Source organism: Sus scrofa, chromosome 7, assembly GCF_054392235.1.
Source record: "Sus scrofa isolate SSC_HxYL_T2T_F1_AM1 chromosome 7, Sscrofa_HxYL_maternal_Yorkshire_Landrace_v2.0, whole genome shotgun sequence".
Taxonomy (NCBI): Eukaryota; Metazoa; Chordata; class Mammalia; order Artiodactyla; family Suidae; genus Sus; species Sus scrofa.
Window position 1 is genome coordinate 89,325,985 of NC_139389.1, and position 21,180 is coordinate 89,347,164.

Genomic DNA, 21,180 nt, shown 5'->3' on the forward strand with positions numbered 1-21,180 from the left:
ATTTTTCCAATTTTTCTATGTACATTGGTGTCTTTTTAGAAGTTTTTTTTTTAAACTATAGCTCTGTTCTTTGTGATGTGAGTTGTAAATCATTCCTGTAGAATCTGTTTCATCTTTTTTACTTTCTCAGTTTTAGCATGCATTTAAAATATTAATTTTTTTGTATTCAATATTATCAGTGTTTATCATTCATAAACTAAGATATAAACTTATATTTTCTTATAATATATGTATAGTTTTTAAAAATTATTCTTTTATTCACTTAGAAATTGTTCTGGCACATGGTGTAGTGAATAGATACTATATATCTTTTCCCGTATTTCTATCCAGTTATTCCACCAACACATTAATAGGCCCTTTTCCCACTGATTTATTTTCTCATGTACTAATTTTCTTATGTGTTTTTAACTTATTTATGGGATTGCTGTTCTTTTTTCCTCCTGCAGTAAACAGTTTTAACTCTCTTATTATCTGATCCTCTTTATCTGTTGCTTCAAGCCACATCTTAAAACATTATATTCGTTTTTTACTTAAAATATTTAATCTCCAGTTTTAACCTGGTTGGGTAATTCTATCTAGAGAGAAGAGTTATTTATTAGCATCATTTTTCAAGCTTTTTTCAACTGTATTTTCTTCTACTTCTACCTTGAATTTTTGGCATGTTTTCTTAGGATGGTGGAATATACTTCATGATTACACACTTCAGACTTGCAGATAAATATACAGATTTCCATTACAATTGTTAATATTTTATTGTGTCATATTCCTCAAGAACATTGGGATAAAAGTTGAGAACTCTTGCTTGTTGACATATAGGTTTTATATAGTAATAATAGTACTTATATTTATTAAGTCCTGAAAATATGCCATAAAATTCATTATTTATCTGATTAAAATCTATTATCTCATTATCCCTCATAAGATAAGTATTATTATCTCTCTTCTCCACATGTAGAAACTGAATCTTAGGAAAGCTAATGTACTTAAAGTTATGATTAGTAAGGTGTAAGTAGAGTTGAACCCATCTCTTTTTGACTTCAAAGCTTATATTCATAAAAGCTAACAATAAAAAATGACATGGATGGATCCAAATGAAACATTTTGTACCAATAAGTTGAGAGACTCAAATCTCTTTAAATATTTTTTAATGCTTAAGGGCTATTGTTGTATACTGCAAGATGTCATGTTGCCTACAAGGCAAATTTTATGTTGGCAGACTCACTCTTCCTGTCACTCTTGATAATATATTCATGGATTATGGGTTGTTACAGTGACAGTAGTGGGGCTGTTATAAATGGGAGGAGTTTCTTTTTTAAACCTCTTAAAAGTTGACATATATATCTCCTTATTACCAAGCGTGTGTTTTTTTTTTTTTTTTTTGAGTTAGGTTTATTGCAGTTGCTTCCATCATGTTTTTAATGAAAATGAACCAAATACAAATTTAAGAAACAATCATAAGTTAACCTAGTTTCTGTTACCCTTAGAAACATTCAGAAGGTACCGGAGTATAGGAATACTAAGATATTTATGCATTTCATTGTTCTAAGAATTAGTGAGATCATATTTTGTAAGTATAATATTAACTGCATCTGAATTCAAAAATAGAACAATTACAGAATTCCCACTGTGGTGCAATGGGTTAAAAATCCAACTGTGATGGCTCAGGTTGCTACAGAGGCATAGGTTTGATCCTGGACCCAGCACAGCTGGTCAAAGTATCCAGCGTTGCTACAGCCATGGCTCATATTCAGTGCCTGGCCTGGGAACTTTCATAAGTTGTGTGGCCATAAAAGGAAAAAAAAAATAACGATTACAGGATTATCAAAGAATACGTTGAGGCTGTGTATGTGAATGTGCTTCGACAGTTGCTAAGGAATAGGAAAATAGAAGGTATAATTTTCATGAAATTTACTAAGTAATTTACTCACTTCAATATATATGGTGTCATTATCCTAGATTAGTCTTAACAGTTATAGGAGATCTAAGGCTTTATCCTCGAGTTCATATTCCATTTTCTGAGCCGTTTCATTGCAGTCTTCATGTCTTTGTTCCTCAGTGTGTATATAATTGGGTTTAAGAGAGGAGTGACCACAGAATAAAACACAGCAAGGAATTTATCTAATGACTTAATGGGGAATGGCCAGGCATAAGTGAAGATACATGGTCCAAAGAACAAAAGAACTACTGTGATATGAGCAGTCAAAGTAGACAGGGCCTTGGATGACTTCTGTGAAGGGAGATGCTGGATGGTCACTAGGATGACAGTGTACGAGATGATTAGGAGAACAAAAGAACACACAGTGAGCACACCACTGTTAGCAATGACCATGATATCCAACCTATAGGTGTCTGTACAAGCAAGTTTGATGACCCTAGGAAGGTCGCAGTAAAAGCTATCAACCTCATTGGGACCACAGAAAGGTAAGTTCACTGCAAAGGCCAGCTGGCTCACTGAGTGGAGGAAGCCAGTTCCCCAGGCAGCAGCAACAATGCCAACACATACATTGCTAGACATAATTGTGGTGTAGCGAAGGGGTTTACAGATGGCCACATATCTGTCAAAGGCCATGGCTATAAGGATCACCAGCTCACTCCCACCAAAGAAGTGAAGGAGAAATATCTGAGCAAGGCAGCCCTTGAAAGAGATAACCTTGCATTTACTGAAAAAGTCAGCAATCATCTTGGGGGCTGAGACTGAAGACAGGCACAGATCAATGAGTGAGAGGTTGGCCAACAGGAAATACATGGGGGAGTGAAGGTGAGAATCAGAAGCCACAGTTAGGACAATAAGAAGGTTTCCAAACACAATTCCTACATAGAATACCAAAAAGAACACAAATAGAAAAGTCTGGAGTTCCTGAGAATTGGAGAGTCCCAGAAAAATGAACTCAGTCACCATGGAGTGATTTGTTTCACTTATTGATTCATGCCAGGAAATAGTTTCTGTAGTTACCTTAGAGAAAGGAGTGAGAAGTCAGAATTACTGTAGTTAAATTCAAAGCCTCATTTTGTGTCATTCTGCTCACACTCACAATGACATTCTATGGTTTGTTATATAAAGGCTTTCAGAGTGCACACCATTTTATCCCACATTCCACATCCAAACGCAGCATTTTATCCCACACTCATTCCCTGAATACAATTTATAGTCCAGTTATCCAGGTCATAGTGTTTCCACTTATGTTAGGCTTATGCCTCATAAAATATTTTCTTCATGTTACCCTCTCCACCAGATTTGTCTATATCATCCCCCTGCATTTATATCCTTTTTCCTTGAACTTCATAACAGTTCATATTCTGTGGACCATATTTTAGCTCTTAAATACATACAAAATTGTATGATATTCATATTTACAAAGGCTTTTTATGATATAATTTTTGAGAAGGTATTTTAGTGGCTTAGTTGTCCATTACCATAATTTTGTGTACAGTTATTGGAAACTTTTCTATCAAATTAAAACAAATCCTCATTCACAGTTTTGCTGAGTGAGGTACTTGCAGTCTGTGGGTCATGTATGTATCTGTGGATCTTGAATTCATCCTACTTATTTTTACCATTTTTAAAACATGAATACCATTATACTCCTTCTTGTGGTTATTATGAATTTCAAATTAAGTAGTAAATATAAAGTATTTTGCACAGTTTTTGCTATTTAGTAATTGCACATAGATTTATATAATTATTGGTAGTAAAATTTATCACTTCTGATTCATAGAAGAACCCTGGCTGCTCCAGTCATTTAAAAATTTACTTGTATTCTAATAAATAGCAATCATAGCAAGATTTCTCTTTCCTGTATTCCTCTGTTTCCTACTATTGTAATAATCTATAAGTATTGAATGTGGGGCACAATTCCAATATATTTTTCATAATCTGTCAGAAGCTTGGATAGCAGCATAAGAGCTAAGACAGATGTAGAGATTCAGGTTTATGGAAGTTTAAATTTCTGAGGAGTCTAAAGAGAAGTTATAAGAATTTATATCTGATAGAATTTATAGCTAAGAATGGCAATATGAAAATGCCTAGAAGATAAAGTCAAAATAAAATGAATTAGAGGTGAAAAATATAACAAAAATTATATTTAAAAAATGACAGAAAGAGGTTAAAAGGAAAAGAATGAAGAAAAAGTGAAGGAAAATGTTTGCTGAGAGCAATGTGAAGGAGCTTTAATAGGAGATGAAATTGAAAAAGGAATCTGGAATGCCTCTTATAGGATTAGTGTATTATTACGTAAACATTGAAGAACTATGGAGGAATTATGAATAATTGTTTAATATACTTCTAACAAGTGGTAAATAGTTAATACATAATATCCATTATTAAGGTAGTAATATCAGGACATGTCTCAACATGAAGTGGGAATTTAAACAAGAGGATAATGCCAGTATGTTTATTCTGAGTGATTGTGAGCATTGACGTGGCTTTAATTCTGATAATAATAAGAACTAGTATGGCAATATGTACTATACAGAGAACTTTTAGAAACAAGGATAACATTTGAAGAAGGTAAAGGGTGATGATAATGACATGTAGAGATATTGTTGGGATATCTTTATAAGTTGATATCTGCTATGTCACAGCCTGAAAAGTGGTTGTTGGACATAAGGTGAGAAGGCTGTTACCTTGTATACTGAGGAGAGCAAGTGAGTACTCACTCCGTCTAGAAGTTTTGAAGTAAGTGAAGTAGAAAATGGATTGGTATCCTGAAGGAGAAGCACGGCCACGAGAATACTTGTAGGATGAAGTATAGGAATTAAAAGGCAAGTAAAGTGTAAAAGAGAGGAGTGGAAATTGATGGGTGTCAGGGAGAGAAGAAGCAATAGAATGTTACTCATCAAATTTCTGGGGAAGTAGTATTATTACTCTTCAGTACTTACCTAATTAGTTATCCCATGGCCCTTGGATATTATATTTTTTCTTCCTTATCCATCTCTTAGCCCTATCCATATTAAATATCCATATAAATCTCCATGTTACTCTTTTTAACGTCCTATAAATATTTAGCAATTCTGACTTTATTTCTGAGTATAAAAAGAAATCTAATAGTAAAACAAGTCATAAACACTCATTTTAGTCCCCCTCTGCTTATTAGCACAGTAATAAATATAGTAATCATCAACAATAAAGAGAATGGGATTCCTATTGTGAGACCATTTCTGACATGCCTCGTTGGTGGGCATGTTTCTTTAGAATCAAGGAATACAATTTAGAATTGAACCTGGATATCTACTGATATGAAACCATTTCATTTTATTTAAAGAGAACAAACTTGATAGTTCTCTTTCTATAGGTTATATAACAAGGATAATGAATTTCCAAAAGATTCTCATTTGTAGCAAAATGATTTTCTACCATGGTAACAAGTAAGAATTCAGATATGGTATTCTTTAGCAAAAGGAATTCCTTGCTTGCTTAGTTAAGACATCTCATTTCCTAAGTATATGCTACTGAGGATAAAATGATAACGTGGAGTCCTCAGAGTGGGACCGTTTGTTACGTAAGCACAGGGTCCCCTTTCTAAGCTTATCTCTGACTCTTCAAAAATTATTTAAGAAATAATTAGAAGAATTGTATTGCTTCTAAGTTACACATTAGGTTTATTGAATAAATCCTACACGTTGGTGTAATCAAAATCTTACACATTGGTGGTAGCAACCAGGAGCAGTCAGCTAAAATTGAACCAAAAACACCTTCTCCATGCACACTAGATTTAGCTTAGGAAGTCAACCATTAGACTGCTATATGTTTGTCTTAAATATCTTTTCCCCCTATTTAAAGATAAACACCTTAAGGCTATAAATTTCACTGAGATTAAAGTAATGAGATTTGAAGGGTCTAGCAAAAATCCACTGTGTGAACTTGGGTATGTCATTCAAAATCTCTGGCCTCTAGGTTTCCTGCTTTAAAAATTAGTTCACTGTATATTGTATGAAAAGCTCTCAAAACAAAAACAAAAACAAAAACAAACAAACTTCTAAGAGTTGGAATTGTACCTTTATGTGAAAGAAAAGCCCCCAAACTAGGTTTCACTGCAGTTGTAGGAAGGAGGGTAATAACGTAGAAAAGAGAACACCAGATTTGGAGAAATATGGGGAAAAGGACCACCAAAAAAAGGACCATCTGGAGAAGAGCCTTATACTTATAATGCTTGTATAACACTAAGTTGTATAACACAAGAGGGACTATCCTTGTTAATATTATTCGTATTAACTCTTCTAAGTATTTAAGCCAACCTCATGATTGTTCCATTTTTCCTGAAAATACACATGCTATTGATAGAAGCATCTCATTGTCCATAAAATGCTATCTATGACTTGGTTAGTTTTGCTAATATATTTCACTTTCACATTCCACCTACCTCCTTCATTACTGGAAAAGACTATAGCAATTTTCAGAGCAAAGAAATGTGCTGATTTTCCTTTTTTTCACAACTTTCTCATGAAGTGTAAAATTTCAAAGAGAATAAAATCTATATACATTGTCCTGCTTAGTAAATCATTTGGTTAATTTAGAGCCATTTATGAAAATGATCAGAGGCAGGCAAGGAGATCTTGGAAGTAGCCTGAACTTGAGCTACTGAGATCAACTCTTATAGTCTCACAAGTTTTCCCGTGAGGAAATACACAAAACCTTTCTGAGTTAAGGGCTATTGTCACAGTTTGTGGGCTCACTTAGGTATTTGTATGGCCTTCACTGAATTTAAAGGTAAATGATAAAGAATCATAGTAAAACAAGATAAAGCTGTGAAATTAAAATCCATACATGTTAAAACAGTAAACAATAATGCTTTAGATTTTGTGAAAAGGGGATAGCTAAGAATTTGTGGAGAAAATATAGCAAAAATACTTTGACCAATAATCAGAAAGTCCCACTTCTGATCACTTATCATTTTATTGAGCAGCTTCAATTACCATACAGTGGTTAAAACTAAGATGAATTACCACAATTAATGTCCCTTGAATTAGACATAGAAAGACACCCAAGCAATCTCTCAGTTATGCTCTTTAATCAACAGATCTTCCAGATTTTACCTGGAAGGTGTCAATCATCTTCTTTTTCCTAAGCAACTAGTTTAAGAATGAGCACATCAAATAAGATCTGATTGGATTATCCTCCTCTAGGAAATAAATCCCTTCAAATACTTCTAAAATTGTAGTTTTTTTTTTTTTTTTTTCCTTTTCTAGGGCCACTTCCCGTGGCATATGGAGGTTCCCAGGCTAGGGGTCTAATTGGAACTGTAGCCACTGGCCTACACCAGAGCCACAGCAATGCAGGATCCAAGCCGTGTCTGCAACGTACACCACAGCTCACAGCAACGTTAGATCCTTAACCCACTGAGCAAGGCCAGGGATTGAACCCACAACCTCACGGTTCCTAGTCAGATTCATTAACCACTGAGCCACGACGGGAACTCCTAAAATTGTAGATTTTTTAAAGACTGAATCAAGGAGTATTTTGAACAATATTGAAAAAATGGAACATAGGCAAATTTTGCTTTATAGAAGGTTTTAGAGTCTATTTATAAACATAACATTGTGCAAAACATTAACAATCAAATCCTGAAAACAGTTCTTAAGATTTTAACATAGTGATAGTGTTGATCTTCCTATTTGTCTAACTTAAAGTACAGTTAGGATGGACATTGTTTCCTCCTCCATTTTAATGTCTGCTGGTTTATATAAACCCATATTCTATCCATTGGATTCACATAATTTCCATAAGAAATATTAATTAATTTCTATTTATACTTACTATCAGTTGATGGTACTGATGAAGTTAAATTACATGTATATACATATATACATTTATTTGTAAATATAAAATATCCATGTGAAAATCAAATGTAGCCATTGGTGGTAACTACAATTTAGATTTGTATTTTAGGTAGAAATATAACATTTTATTCTTATGATTAACAAAAATTGCTGCAACTCTATGTAATTAAATTCCTTGATTCAATACTTCCTTTTCCACAGACTTGTCAAAGGCAATAATGAAAATGTACACATTTTATAGTGTTCATAGTGGTCATGAGGGTCGGGATGGACCATGACATTCGTCTTTTGCTCTTATCAATGAAATCTGTTATGTCATCTCCCTAGAACTTACGACCTGTCGACTTAGCCTTCTTATTGCTACTTTCATATCTCTGTTCCTTAAAGTGTATATGGCAGGATTTAAAACTGGGGTGACAGCAAAGTCCACAATGGCAAAAAATGTATCCAGTGACTTAGTAGGGAAAGGCCACACATAGAGAAACATGCAAGGAAGGAAAAACAAAAACACCACAGTGATGTGATTTGACAGAGTGAAGAACGCTTTGGACAAATCCTTTGAAGAATGTTGTCGGACAGTGACCAGAATAAAGATGTATGATACAATTAAGAGAAAGAAGGTGCCCATAGATATGAAGCCACTGTTGGCTGTGACCACAAATTCTAGTCCATAATTATCTATGCATGCAAGTTTAATAACCCGAGGAAAATCACAGTAAAAGCTCCCCACATTATTAGGTCCACAGAAAGGTAAATTTATGACAAAGGCAAACTGAAAGACAGCATGAGTCACTCCAGTTATCCAAGCAGCCACTACCAAAAGCATGCACATTTGGGGATTCATTATAGTTAGATAATGGAGAGGCTTGCATATTGCTGTGTATCTGTCATATGCCATGACTATGAGCAGAACCATCTCAACTCCTCCTGTAACATGGATAAAGAACATTTGTATCATGCAGTTGTGGAAGGAAATGGTCTTACAATCACTGAAAAGATCTGAGATCATCCTAGGAACTGTGGTAGACGAAAGGCCCAGGTCGATGAGTGACAGGTTGGCCAGCAGAATATACATGGGGGAGTGTAAATGAGAATCGGAAATCACTGTGAACACAATAAAGAGGTTTCCCAGGATAATTCCCACATAAAATGTAGAGAATAAGAGAAAAAGTAAAAACTGCATTCCTAAGGATTGTGTAAGTCCCACTAACACAAATTCAGTTACCACAGAACTATTTGTTTGGTCCATTGAATTGTAAAGAAAGGAAGACTCTCAAGTGATCTGAAACAAAAGAAAGAAGGAATCAGCTTGGAGGTACTGAAAATGTTATGTTAAATGTTGATAATTTAAAATTGTACTTTTACTTAATTGATAATAGACTATATACAAAATAATGTGAACCTATGGTATAAATCATTTAGTACAGCAAAACTGCACTCAGAGGCAATATATTGCTTTAAATTCTCCTTTTTATTCAAATGCTTGAAATAATCAGACAGCTTATGGAGTCTGAAAAGAATGTACAACATAAACTCAAAAAATTCAAGTAAAAAGTAATTTAAAACAAAAATATTCAATTTCAGAAAGTTGGAAGAGTGTATATGACCAGTATAAAGTGGTTTAAAAAATAAAAAATAGACAACCTTTTAAAAATATAATCAGGAAAAATTAAATTAAAGTTAGAAATGGGTATAGAAATGAAGAATAATAAAGATACCTCTGAAGGCTGTTTCCAGCATGTGCTTAAAACAGTCTACCCCAAACCACCACAAAAATCATACTTGAATTTGAAACACTATAGAAAGACAAAAAGTTGATCTGTTCATAGTATAAAAAGAGAGTTCAAATGATTTAATAAAACCTCTAAGGCCTAATGTATAGTGATAATAAATAATAATGATAATAGACAATGGACAAATGATAGGAAGAGAGAATTCAGAAATGTACACTATGCAAGTGTGTGTGTGTGTATAATAATATGAAATATAATACTATAATTTTCCTATTAAGTTAGTAAAAATTTTACAATTGTTTTTATCAAAAACCAACAAAGTCTCATTGAAATAGGCACCTTCATACACTGATGGAGAAAATACAGACTGTTTCAAAGGTAAAGAAAATATTTTGAAATCATGTATCAAGAATCTTGAATACCGTCTGGTACAATAATACTCCTTATGGTTCTTTTTGTTCAGGAAAAGATTTTTTTTTTTGTGTGTGTGAAATGTTCATCACACTTTACAGCTGGTAAAACTTTGACCAATTTAAATGTCAAACATTAGGTTTAATTCTGTTATAAATATGTATGCATATATATATATACATAGTGATACAGTTATTAAAATTAGTGTTAATAGAAATGTATAATTACATTAGGAAAAATTTTCTTTGTAATATTAAGGCATAAAAGTAAGCAGTTTGTATAATACATAATTTGAAAACCAATAGTTGATTTTGATTTTTTAGAGCTTTAAGAAAATACTCTAGATTTTGAAATATATTTTTCAGTACACATGTTAGATTTCTTGATAAAAAAATCAAAGAACATGAAGAGTTAGGGATTGGCTAATTAAAATGTTTGAAAACAAAGATTCACTCATAATTACTGAAGACTAACAGAGCAATTAAAGGACTCAACATTTTTCTCATCCAATCAGCCATTTTCATGAACTGTCAGAATTTGATTCTTAGATATTATTAAAAGGAGGACATAGCTAAATAATTATAGTGTCCTGATTAAGCCTAAAGAAAGAGGAAGACTGAAGATGGATTCAAAAGGAGCAGGAGAATAAAAGGGAGGCAGGGGAGGGAATTAAAAAGAATACAAAAGGAAAAATAAGAATAAAATGATTAAAAGAGGCACTGGTGGAACATTGTACACCTTTGCTTAGGTGGCCTCTCATGGTTTAAGTCAACATATATCAATACATTATGAACACTTAAGAGTGCTCTATTTATGTAGCTATGGTTTGGTAGAATGGAATGGGTAGCTGGCCATGGTGGTTCAGCTGACAGGTGACTAACCTCTAAAAAATTAGGAAATAATCACTCTAAAATATCCCTTAACCTCCAGTCAATATTTTACTTTCCCTAGTTCTAACATTTATAGCTTTTCATACATTGTGTAGGGACTCTTTTTGCTTTGTCCAACACTGTAACCCTTGACAGAAACAGGCTGACACATAGAAAAAGCTCAAGGAATATTTGAAGAATGAATTGTCTAGACATAAGTACTAAATTGTTCCTATAAGAATCAAAATATAGTCCTCACAAATATGTAGAGGAATTGAATTTCATAATACCTCTCCACAATCTTGTGCTTCCTGGTGATAACCCAGTTACATATGTACAAATGCAAGTATTTAGATAAGTAAAAAAGGTCCCACCTTTTCTGCTATAAACATCTGGAATTAGTATATACCGTTGTTGAGGAAGTCCTCCTGTCCATGAGCTTGCTTGAAGAAAAAGACTACACACTTGGTTTCTCTGCTCTCTTAGGAAACACAGGTGACTTGTGTGAAACCCCAGGAGCTTTTCAGAAGCCAAGTCCCTGTAGAATTTCCCATCTTTCCTGTTGGAGATTTAAAATCTATCCATTATTCAGTGCCTGGAGAGACACATCTTTAAATTAGTTTTTATATATATATATATATATGTATATTATTTATAAAATATTATTAGATCATATATTTATAAAATATTTATAAAAGTATTAGATTATATATGTATTTATAAAATATTTATTAAAATATTATTAGAATTATAGGTTTGCATAGCAGTGGGAAACAACTTTGACATTGCTGTGTCCAATGACTTCATTCTACAGATGGAGAACAACCCGGTGATGTTAAATGGCTAGCCAGTGTATTTACAGCAATACATTTACAGAACCCGCACTAGTGGTCAGCCTGACTTCCAGTCTTATGGTCTTTCTCAGTAATGTTCTATACCTGCATATAGAAAAAGTCATTAAAAAGCTAGAATTATTTATATTTGATAGGATCACTCTAACCTTATTCATCCCTGAGTTCTCTTTTCATTTAAAATAAAATCAGCCTTTCCTTTCTGAACTATCTTTTCTTTTTCATTGGATATTACTCTTCCAAATCCACTTTCCTTTTTCTTCAGACAGCCTGGCCAGTCCTTAAGCAGTTCTCTTGTAGCCATCAGCTCCTCTGTACCATCCCCTGGCACAAGGCCAGAATCTTTTTTGAATCTGAGCATAGCCTCCCAGCCTAGGCATTGGCCAGAGCCATCACAACAAGAGGAAAATGATAGGAAAGGAGAGGAAAACACAAGAATCCTAGAGGTTGAGGACTGAGATTTCCTTCCTCTGCTTTAAAATAGAATTTGGTCCTCAAATAGGGTAAGAATAGGTGAGCCCAGATATCTGCTTTACACAGTGGAAAATGAACTTTAAAATGAGTTCGAAGGCACAATAGTCAGAAATACATGAATCTTGAAAAATCTTCGCATTAAGGAGAAATGTAAAATATTAAATCTTCACATTAAGGAGAATTTAAAATATTAAATGTGTTGTATAATAATTTTTATAAGACAAAATAATTCAGTGATTGAAATTTGATAATAGGAAAAAGATGGTGTAGAATAAAAGGACAAAATATTTCAGAACGGAGGAAACTTCTGACAATATTTTACACAGGAGCAAAAATCGAAGGGGAGTTGAAGGATATAGGGAGAGGGAAGAACCCATGACAGGGGCTATTTTGTAATTTAAAAGCATCTTTCCTACCTGCCTGTTCAGTCACAGGATGTACATTTTTAGGAGAAGAGTGGTTCAGGAGGCTTAATCTTCATTTCTGTAAACACTCCTGCCCCAAAGACAATGCTGTATATAATATTCTTCATAATGGGAAATAACCTAATTAACTGCACAGGAGAGTGACCCACTGTTGCTGCAGAAATGGCCAATATCCAGCCCATTATTAGTTTCTCTTGGGGACTAAATCTGTTAGTCACATTGATTTCCCCAAGAGAGCAATACTGAAATGATTGTCTGGTGATGAAATAGAGGAAAAGAGGGAAAGTTTTAAGGTAATATGTTGGAATATATTTTAAAAAATCATATTTAGGGTGGATAATCTCAGGCATGAATTGCTTGGAATGACTAAGATGAGGGTGTGAAAATGCATTCCAAACAGACGTGATATCTATAGTGCCATGAATGAAGCTTGAATACATAAATCTAAACACTGGATAATTAAAGATAATTCTTATAGTTCATAACAGGAGAATAAATTAATCATTTTTGTGTTTTTAATTATAGTAAATGTTTACCTGTGACTGTCTACCTGTGCTCCTAAACTTTGGTCTATTGGGGGTGAAAATCTTCTTGAATGCTTTTGAACTTTATTTTTCCTTAGTTGCCCGGATACAAGTAAATTCTGCATTTTATTGGATATATTTCTTTTTTTTTGTATTTCTTAATTTATTACATTTATAGTTGTACAATAATCATCACAATCCAATTTTATAGGATTTCCATCCCACAACCCCAGCGCATCCCCCCACCCTCCATGGATAGATTTCTTAAGAAATCATGGGAGAACAGATACAAACATAAAAGAAAAGAATTGAGTGAGTTATTTTTAGTTGCCTGAATAGGAGCATATTTCCTGAGGGGCAGATGTCATTCAAAAGACCAATAACAAGCCATTGAGACAAGCCTACTGGATCTCTCTGAAGAAGCCTGGCTTTATCTTTTATGTGTACACATAATAAATCTGATCTCCAGGTTTTCATGGTGTGAAGTCTCTATCTTGATTTAGAGTCGTATTTGTTTTAGTGATGCATTTTGTTTTCTCCTGTTCAGAAACAAGGGAAAACCATATTTTCCAGAAAAGAAGCAGAATGATGACTGGTCTCAAATTAATTTTTGTGGAATAATGACATTCCAAATTGGTGGAAAATTTCTCCAGTTTCCCTCCCTCTCTACCTACCTAGGACTCATCTATAATATCACCAGCAGTACAAAACTCCATAAATCTTTCTACTATGCCAATATAATCTTGTCTTGATGTGCTTTTGTTCTAAGTAGGAGACTGGGATACAAGGCAAAACAGCATAGTAAAATGAAGGAGGGAGAATGTAGGCAGAAGTAAGGTGCCAGGAAGCTGACCAGCTGACACAGAGCATTTCCTAAAGCTATTTGAGAGGCTGTTTCTTGGGGGCATGGATCATGGGTTTGCTTGGCAGTAGAGAAGGCTCCTACGCCAACAGAGAAGCAGGGGTTATTAATGTAGAGTTTATGAGAGCTGGGAGTATCAGAGAGGTCTGAGACCAATGATTTACAGGCTGCCTCAGCAGAGACTGGCTTAAGATTTGAATCACCTACACCTGTAGAAAGAACACATCAGTAGATTTCAATTCTTTTTTTTTTCCCACTGTACAAGGGGATCAAGTTATCCTTACATGTATACATTTTTCCCCCACCTTTTGTTCTGTTGCAACATGAGTATCTAGACATAGTTCTCAATGCTACTCAGCACGATCTCCTTGTAAATTTATTCTAAGTTGTATCTGATAACCCCAAGCTCCTGATCCCTCCCACTCCCTCCCTCTCCCATCTGGCAGCCACAAGTCTATTTTCCAAGTCCATGATTTTCTTTTCTGTAGAAAGGTTCTTTTGTGCCCTATATTAGATTCCAATTATAAGTGATATCATATGGTATTTGTCTTTGTCTTTCTGACTCATTTCACTCAGTATGAGAGTCTCTAGTTCCATCCATGTTGCTGCAAATGGCACTGTGTCATTCTTTTTTATGGCTGAGTAGTATTCCATTGTGTATATATACCACTTCTTCCTAATCCAATCCTCTGTCGATGGACATTTGGGTTGTGTCCATGTCCTGGCTATTGTGAATAGGGCTGCAATGAACATGCGGGTGCACGTGTCTCTTTTAAGTAGAGTTTTGTCCGGATAGATGCCCAAGAGTGGGATTGTGGGGTCGTATGGAAGTTCTATGTATAGATTTCTAAGGTCTCTCTAAACTGTTCTCCATAGTGGCTGTACCAGTTTCCATTCCCACCAACAGTGCAGGAGGGTTCCCTTTTCTCCACAGCCCCTCCAGCACTTGCTATTTGTGGACTTATGAATGATGGCCATTCTGACTGGTGTGAGGTGGTATCTCATGGTAGTTTTGATTTGCATTTCTCTTATAATCAGCGATGTTGAGCATTTTTTCATGTGTTTGCTGGCCATCTGTATATCTTCTTTGGAGAAATGTCTATTCAGGTCTTTTGCCCATTTGTCCATTGGTTGATTGGTTTTTTTTGCTGTTGAGTTGTATAAGTTGCTTATATATTCTAGAGATTAAGCCCTTGTCCGTTGCATCAGTTGAAACTATTTTCTCCCATTCTGTAAGTTGTCTTTTTGTTTTCTTTTGGGTTTCCTTTGCTGTGCAAAAGCTTGTCAGTTTGATGAGGTCCCATGGGTTTATTTTTGCTCTAGTTTCTATTGCTTTGGGAGACTGACCTGAGAAAATATTCATGATGTTGATGTCAGAGAGTGTTTTGCCTATGTTCTCTTCTAGGAGTTTGATGGTGTCCTGTCGTATATTGAAGTCTTTCAGCCATTTGGAGTTTATTTTGGTGCATGATGTGAGGGTGTGTTCTAGTTTCATTGCTTTGCATGCAGCTGTCCAGGTTTCCCAGCAATGCTTGCTGAATAGACTTTCTTTTTCCCATTTTATGTTCTTGCCTCCCTTGTCAAAGATTAATTGACCATAGGTGTCAGGGTTTATTTCCGGATTCTCTCTTCTGTTCCATTGGTCTGTCTGTCTGTTTTGGTACCAGTACCACACTGTTTTGATGACTGTGGCTTTGTAGTATTTCTTGAAGTCTGGGAGAGTTATGCCTCCTGCTTGGTTTTTGTTTCTCAGGATTGCTTTGGCGATTCTGGGTCTTTTGTGGTTCCATATAAATGTTTGGATTGTTTGTTCTAGTTCTGTGAAAAATATCATGGGTAATTTGATAGGGATTGCATTGAATCTGTAGATTGCTTTGGGTAGTATGGCCATTTCACAATATTGATTTTCCCAATCCAGGAACATGGAATATCTTTCCATTTCTTTCCATCTTCTTTGATTTCCTTGTTTAAAGTTTTATAGTTCTCGGCATATAGGTCCTTTACCTCTTTGGTCAGGTGTATTCCGAGGTATTTGATTTTGTGAGGTACAATTTTAAAAGGTATCATATTTTTGTATTCCTTTTCTAATGTTTCATTGCTGGTATACAGAGATGCAACTGACTTCTGAATGTTAATCTTATATCCTGCCACTTTGCTGAATTTATTAATCAGTTCAAGGAGTTTTGGGGTTGAGTCCTTAGGGCTTTCTAGGTATAGTATCATATCATCTGCATACAGTGACAGTTTGATCTCTTCTCTTCCTATATGGATGCCTTTTATTTCTTTTGTTTGTCTAATTGCTGTGGCTAAGACTTCCAAAACTATGTTGAAGAGCAGTGGTGAGAGTGGGCATCCCTGTCTTGTTCCAGATTTGAGTGAGAAGGCTTTCAGTTTTTCCCCATTGAGGATTATATTTGCTGTGGGTTTATCATAAATGGCTTTGATTATATTCAGGAGTGTTCCCTCTATACCCACTTTGGCGAGGGTCTTGATCATGAATGGATGTTGAACTTTGTCAAATGCTTTTTCTGTGTCTATTGAGATGATCATATGATTTTTGACCTTTTTTTTTGTTAATGTGGTGTATGATGCTGATTGATTTGCGTATGTTGAACCATCCTTGTGAACCTGGGATGAACCCAACCTGGTCATGGTGTATGATCTTTTTGATATGTTGTTGGATTCGGTTGGCTAAGATTTTGTTGAGAATTTTTGCATCTATATTCATCAAGGATATTGGGCGATAGTTTTCTTTTTTGGTGGTATCTCTGTCTGGTTTTGGAATGAGGGTGATGGTGGCCTCATAGAATGTCTTTGGGAGTATTCCTTCTTCTTCAACCTTTTGAAAGAGTTTAAGGAGGATGGGCACCAATTCCTCTTTATATGTTTGATAGAATTCACCTGTGAAGCCATCTGGTCCTGGACTTTTATTTGTAGGGAGTGATTTTATGACCTCTTCAATTTCATTTCTAGTGATCGGTCCGTTCAGTTGGTCTGTTTCTGCTTGATTCAGTTTTGGCAGGCTGTAAGATTCCAGAAAATTGTCCATTTCTTCCAGATTGTCAAACTTGTTGCCATACAGTTGTTCATAGTATTCTCTTATGGATTTTTGTATTTCTGCTGTATCCGTTGTGATTTCTCCTTTTTCATTTATAATTTTGGTGATTTGGGTTCTTTCTCTCCTCTTTTTAGTGAGTCTGGCCAGGGGTTTGTCAATTTTGTTCACCTTTTCAAAGAACCAGCTCTTGGTTTTATTAATTTTCTCTATTGTTTTTTGAGTCTCTATTTTATTGATTTCTTCTTTGATCTTTATTATTTCCTTCCTTCTGCTGACTTTAGGACTTTTTTGTTCTTCTTTTTCTAATTCGTTTAGGTGGAGGGTTAAGTTGTCCATTTGGGATCTTTCTTCTTTTTTGAGAAAGGCCTGGATTGCTATAAATTTCCCTCTGAGCACTGCTTTCGCAGCATCCCATAGATTTTGAGAGGTTGTGTCTTCATTATCATTTGTTTCGAGGTAGTTTTTAATTTCCTTCTTGATTTGCTCATTGACCCATTGGTTTTTGAGTAGCATGTTGTTGAGTCTCCATGTAGTAGGTTTTTTCTCTTTCTTTTTCCCGTGGTTGATTTCTAATTTCATGGCATTGTGGTCAGAGAAGATACTTGAGATAATTTCTACGCTCCTAAATTTATTGAGATTCGCTTTGTGTCCCAATATGTGGTCGATTCTTGAGAATGTTCCATGAGCATTTGAGAAGAATGTGTATTCTGCTTTTTTTGGATGTAGTGTCCTGAAGATATCAATGAAGTCTAACTTTTCTATTGTTTCCTTTAGGATCTCTGTTGCTTTATTGGTTTTCTGTCTAGAGGATCTGTCCATTGATGTGAGGGGGATATTTTGGTCTCCTACTATGATTGTATTCTCATCAATATCTCCCTTTATGTCTGTTAATATTTGTTGTGTGTATCTGGGTGCTCCTATATTTGGGGCATATATGTTGATGATAGTAACATCCTCTCCTTGGATGGATCCCTTAGTCATTAAATAGTGTCCTTCTTTGTCTTTCTTTATGTCTTTTGTTTTAAAGTCTACTTTGTCTGATATGAGTGTTGCGACTCCTGCTTTTCTGTCCTGTCTATTGGCGTGAAATATTTTTCCCCACCCTTTCACTTTCAATCTATATGTATCTTTTGTCCTAAGGTGAGTTTCTTGTAGGCAGCATATTGAAGGTTTTTGCCTTTTTATCCACTCAGCCACTCTGTGTCTCTTGATTGGGGCATTCAGTCCATTGACATTTAAGGTGATAATTGATAGATGATTATTTATTGTTGCCATTTGAACCTCGTGTTCCAGTTGATTCTATGGTTCTCCATTCTTCCTTTCTTTCTTTTTTTTTTTTTTTTTTTTTTTGGTTGGATGGTCTCCTGTTATTATCTGCTTGAGTGTATTTTGTTTTTTTCATTTTTTCAAATGCAATATTTGGTTTTGGCTTGTGGTTGCCCTGTTTTTTAAGTATGCTAACCCCTTCCCATAATTGTGTGTTTTATCCTGATGGTCCTGTAAGTTCAAACACTTCATTACTATATTAAAATTAAGAAGAGAGACATACATATAAACAAAAAGGGTTATTTACCTCTTGACATCCCTTGCCCACATTTTATGGTTTTGATGACTCTTTTTTATTTTTTTCTTTTTAATTTTATTTTGTTGGAAGCATGTTCATGATTAAATCTGTATGCTGGCTTATTTGAGTGACTTCTCTCTGATTGCAGTTTCCTCAGTCCTAGTTCTTCCTCTTCTTCTTCTTCTTTTTTTTTTTTTTCTTTTCTTTTTTCTTCCCTTTCCTTCCTTTCTTTTTGGTTTAGAGAAGCCCTTTCAATATTTCCTTTAACCTGGGTTTTGTGTTGCTGTATTCTCTTAGTTTTTGTTTGTTGGAAAAAATTTTTATTTCCCCTTCTATTTTAAATGATATTCTTGCTGGATAGAGTATTCTAGTTTGCATATTTTTTCCTTTGAGCACTTTAAATATCTCTTGCCATTCCCTCCTGGCCTGTAGTGTTTCTGTAGAAAAATCAGCTGATATTCTTATGTGGGTTCCCTTGTAGGTAACATTCTGTTTTTCTCTTGCTGCCTTGAGGATCCTCTCTTTATCACTAACTTTTGCCATTTTTATTATGATGTGTCTTGCTGTGGGTCTGTTTGAGTTCAGTTTGTTTGGGGCCCTCTGTGCTTCTTGTATCTTGAATCCAGTATCCTTTAGATTTGGGAAGTTTCCAGCAATAATTTCTTCAAATATATTTTCCATCCCCTTATCTTTTTCTACTCCTTCTGGAATTCCTATTATGCGTAGATTGGCCCGCTTTATATTATCTCATAGGTCTCTTATATTGCTTTCCAGTTTTTTGATTCGGTTTTCTGTCTGTTGACCAGATTGAGTGATTTCCATTATTCTATCTTCCATATCACTGATTCGTTCTTCTGCATTATTCATTCTGGTTTTTACTGCCCCTAGTTCAGTTTGCATCTCTGCAAATGAATGTTCTAGTTTTTCTTGGCTCCTCCTTATATTTTCTAGCTCCTTTCTGAGGGTATCTGCATTACTGTTCATATCTTCTCTTAATTCCTTCAGTATTTTCAGTATTTCTCTTTTGAACTCCAGGTCTGTCTGCCTGCAGAGATCTGTTTCATTGTTGACTGTTTTAGGTGAGTTCTCCTGTTGGTTTGACTGGGGGTGGTTTCTCAGCTTCTTCATCTTGCTTGTTGTTTTCTTTCTCCTGAGGGAGTTGTACTCTCCGTGATCGGGCAGTGTTTGCCTTATCACTGCCTTGGAATATTTCCTGAGGGCTAGCTTTGTTGGTCAATCTTTTTTGAGGCAGTGTGGCTTTTCTGGAGTGTTGATGGGGCTAACAGTGTTTCTTTGAAGCAAAGGAGGACTTCCTGAGGGCAGACAGGACTGGAAGGTCCACACCACGATGGTAGCAGATTTCACTTGGTCATGCAGAGCTTGCTCTGGTGTTTTTAGGCTGTGGGGTTCTTGCAGGGGGTTGGCGGTGTTGGGCAGCTGCTCTTCAGGGGTGCATCACCCCCTGGGGGCTGGAGCAGCTATCTGGGTCACTGAGAACCTAAGAGGCTCTTCCCTAGGGTAGCCCAACTCAGAAGGACAGCCTGAGAATGTAGGTGGATCTTTTCACAGTCTGGCCGAGCTTGTTGCAGCTTTTCTGGGCTGCAGGGGCTCTTCCAGGGGGCTGGTGGTGCTGAGCAGTTATTTCACGGGAGTGGGGCACCCCCTGGGGACTTGGGCGGGTAGCAGGGCCGTTGGAGATCCAAGAGGCTCCTCCCCAGGGCAGCCCAACTCAGAAAAACCATCTGAGATCTTTTCCCATCTAGGCCAGGCTTGTTGCAGCTTTTCTGGGCTGCAGGGGGTCCTGCCTGGAGCTGGCAGTCCTATGCAGCTGGTCCACTAGAGCATCCCCTGGGGGCTTGGGCGGGTAGCAGGGCCGTTGGAAACTGAAGAGGCTCCTCCCCGGGGCAACCCGACTCAGAAAAACCAGAAAAACCATCCGAGAATTAGGCCTATCTATTCACAGCCTGGCTAAGCTTGTTCTAGCTTTTCTGGGCTACAGGCCTTTTCTCAGGGGCTGGTGGTGTTTGGTGCTGCTCTGCGGAAGTGTAGCCCCTCCAAAGGGCAAGCAGGCCTGTGCAGGGACAGCCCCTGCGGTGGTAGGCTTCAGGCAATTGTTGAGGCCAGCCCTCCTGGATGGCAGGCAGCCCCAGGTCTGTGAGAGCTTAAGGTGTGGTAGGGGTGGGGGGAGGGGATGCACTGGGAAGCACAGCTTTCAGCTAGCTAGCGGGCCTGTAAGCTTGCTGTGGCGTGGGGGGTATTCTATGGGGACCCACCCCTTCTTCTCTCCCCTCCCCAGCATGGGCGCAGACCAGGCTTTTCTCCCAGGTTCCCTCTGATGTGGCTTTCCACTTCCCCGCCCCTGGAGTATTGCTCCCTTCCTCTGCGACAGCTTAGTCAAATGGTTTCTAGACCTCCCAAGCAGTTTCCGCTCTGCCCCGCCCCCCTAGCCTGGGGACTAATCTCTGGAGCTGAGGTCTCGGTGCCCAGCCCCCACCCAGGCGGCGTCCCCCGGCCCTTTCTCGGGTATTAACCTTCAGAGGCGAGGTCTTGGTGCCCAGCCCCCACCCAGGCGTCTCAATTTTTGGTGACTGTGCCCGTAGTTCAGATGGTCCGTTGGGTTCTTGATCGGCTTT

General features: G+C 36.5%; 3 protein-coding genes across 6 annotated transcripts in view; 1 reads left to right on the forward strand and 2 right to left on the reverse strand.

The window, feature by feature from the left end:
* LOC100153496 (olfactory receptor 4M1-like) overlaps nt 1-21,180 on the forward strand; it is a 231,804-nt gene that overhangs the window by 46,698 nt on the left and 163,926 nt on the right. The gene's annotated exons all lie outside the window — the stretch shown is intronic.
* Nucleotides 1,982-2,950, reverse strand: LOC100157953 (olfactory receptor 4F4). The gene has a single exon (XM_013989084.3). The coding sequence runs from the start codon at nt 2,897-2,899 to the stop codon at nt 1,982-1,984; it is 918 nt and encodes a 305-aa protein (XP_013844538.2). The 5' UTR covers nt 2,900-2,950.
* On the reverse strand, nt 8,087-9,025 carry LOC100152710 (olfactory receptor 4F6-like). The gene has a single exon (XM_001927719.3). The coding sequence runs from the start codon at nt 9,023-9,025 to the stop codon at nt 8,087-8,089; it is 939 nt and encodes a 312-aa protein (XP_001927754.1).

What these genes read in the sequence shown, in the direction of transcription:
- LOC100152710 (XM_001927719.3), bottom strand. Translation starts at nt 9,025, where the DNA reads ATGGACCAAACAAATAGTTCTGTGGTAACTGAATTTGTGTTAGTGGGA.
- LOC100157953 (XM_013989084.3), bottom strand. Translation starts at nt 2,899, where the DNA reads ATGGTGACTGAGTTCATTTTTCTGGGACTCTCCAATTCTCAGGAACTC.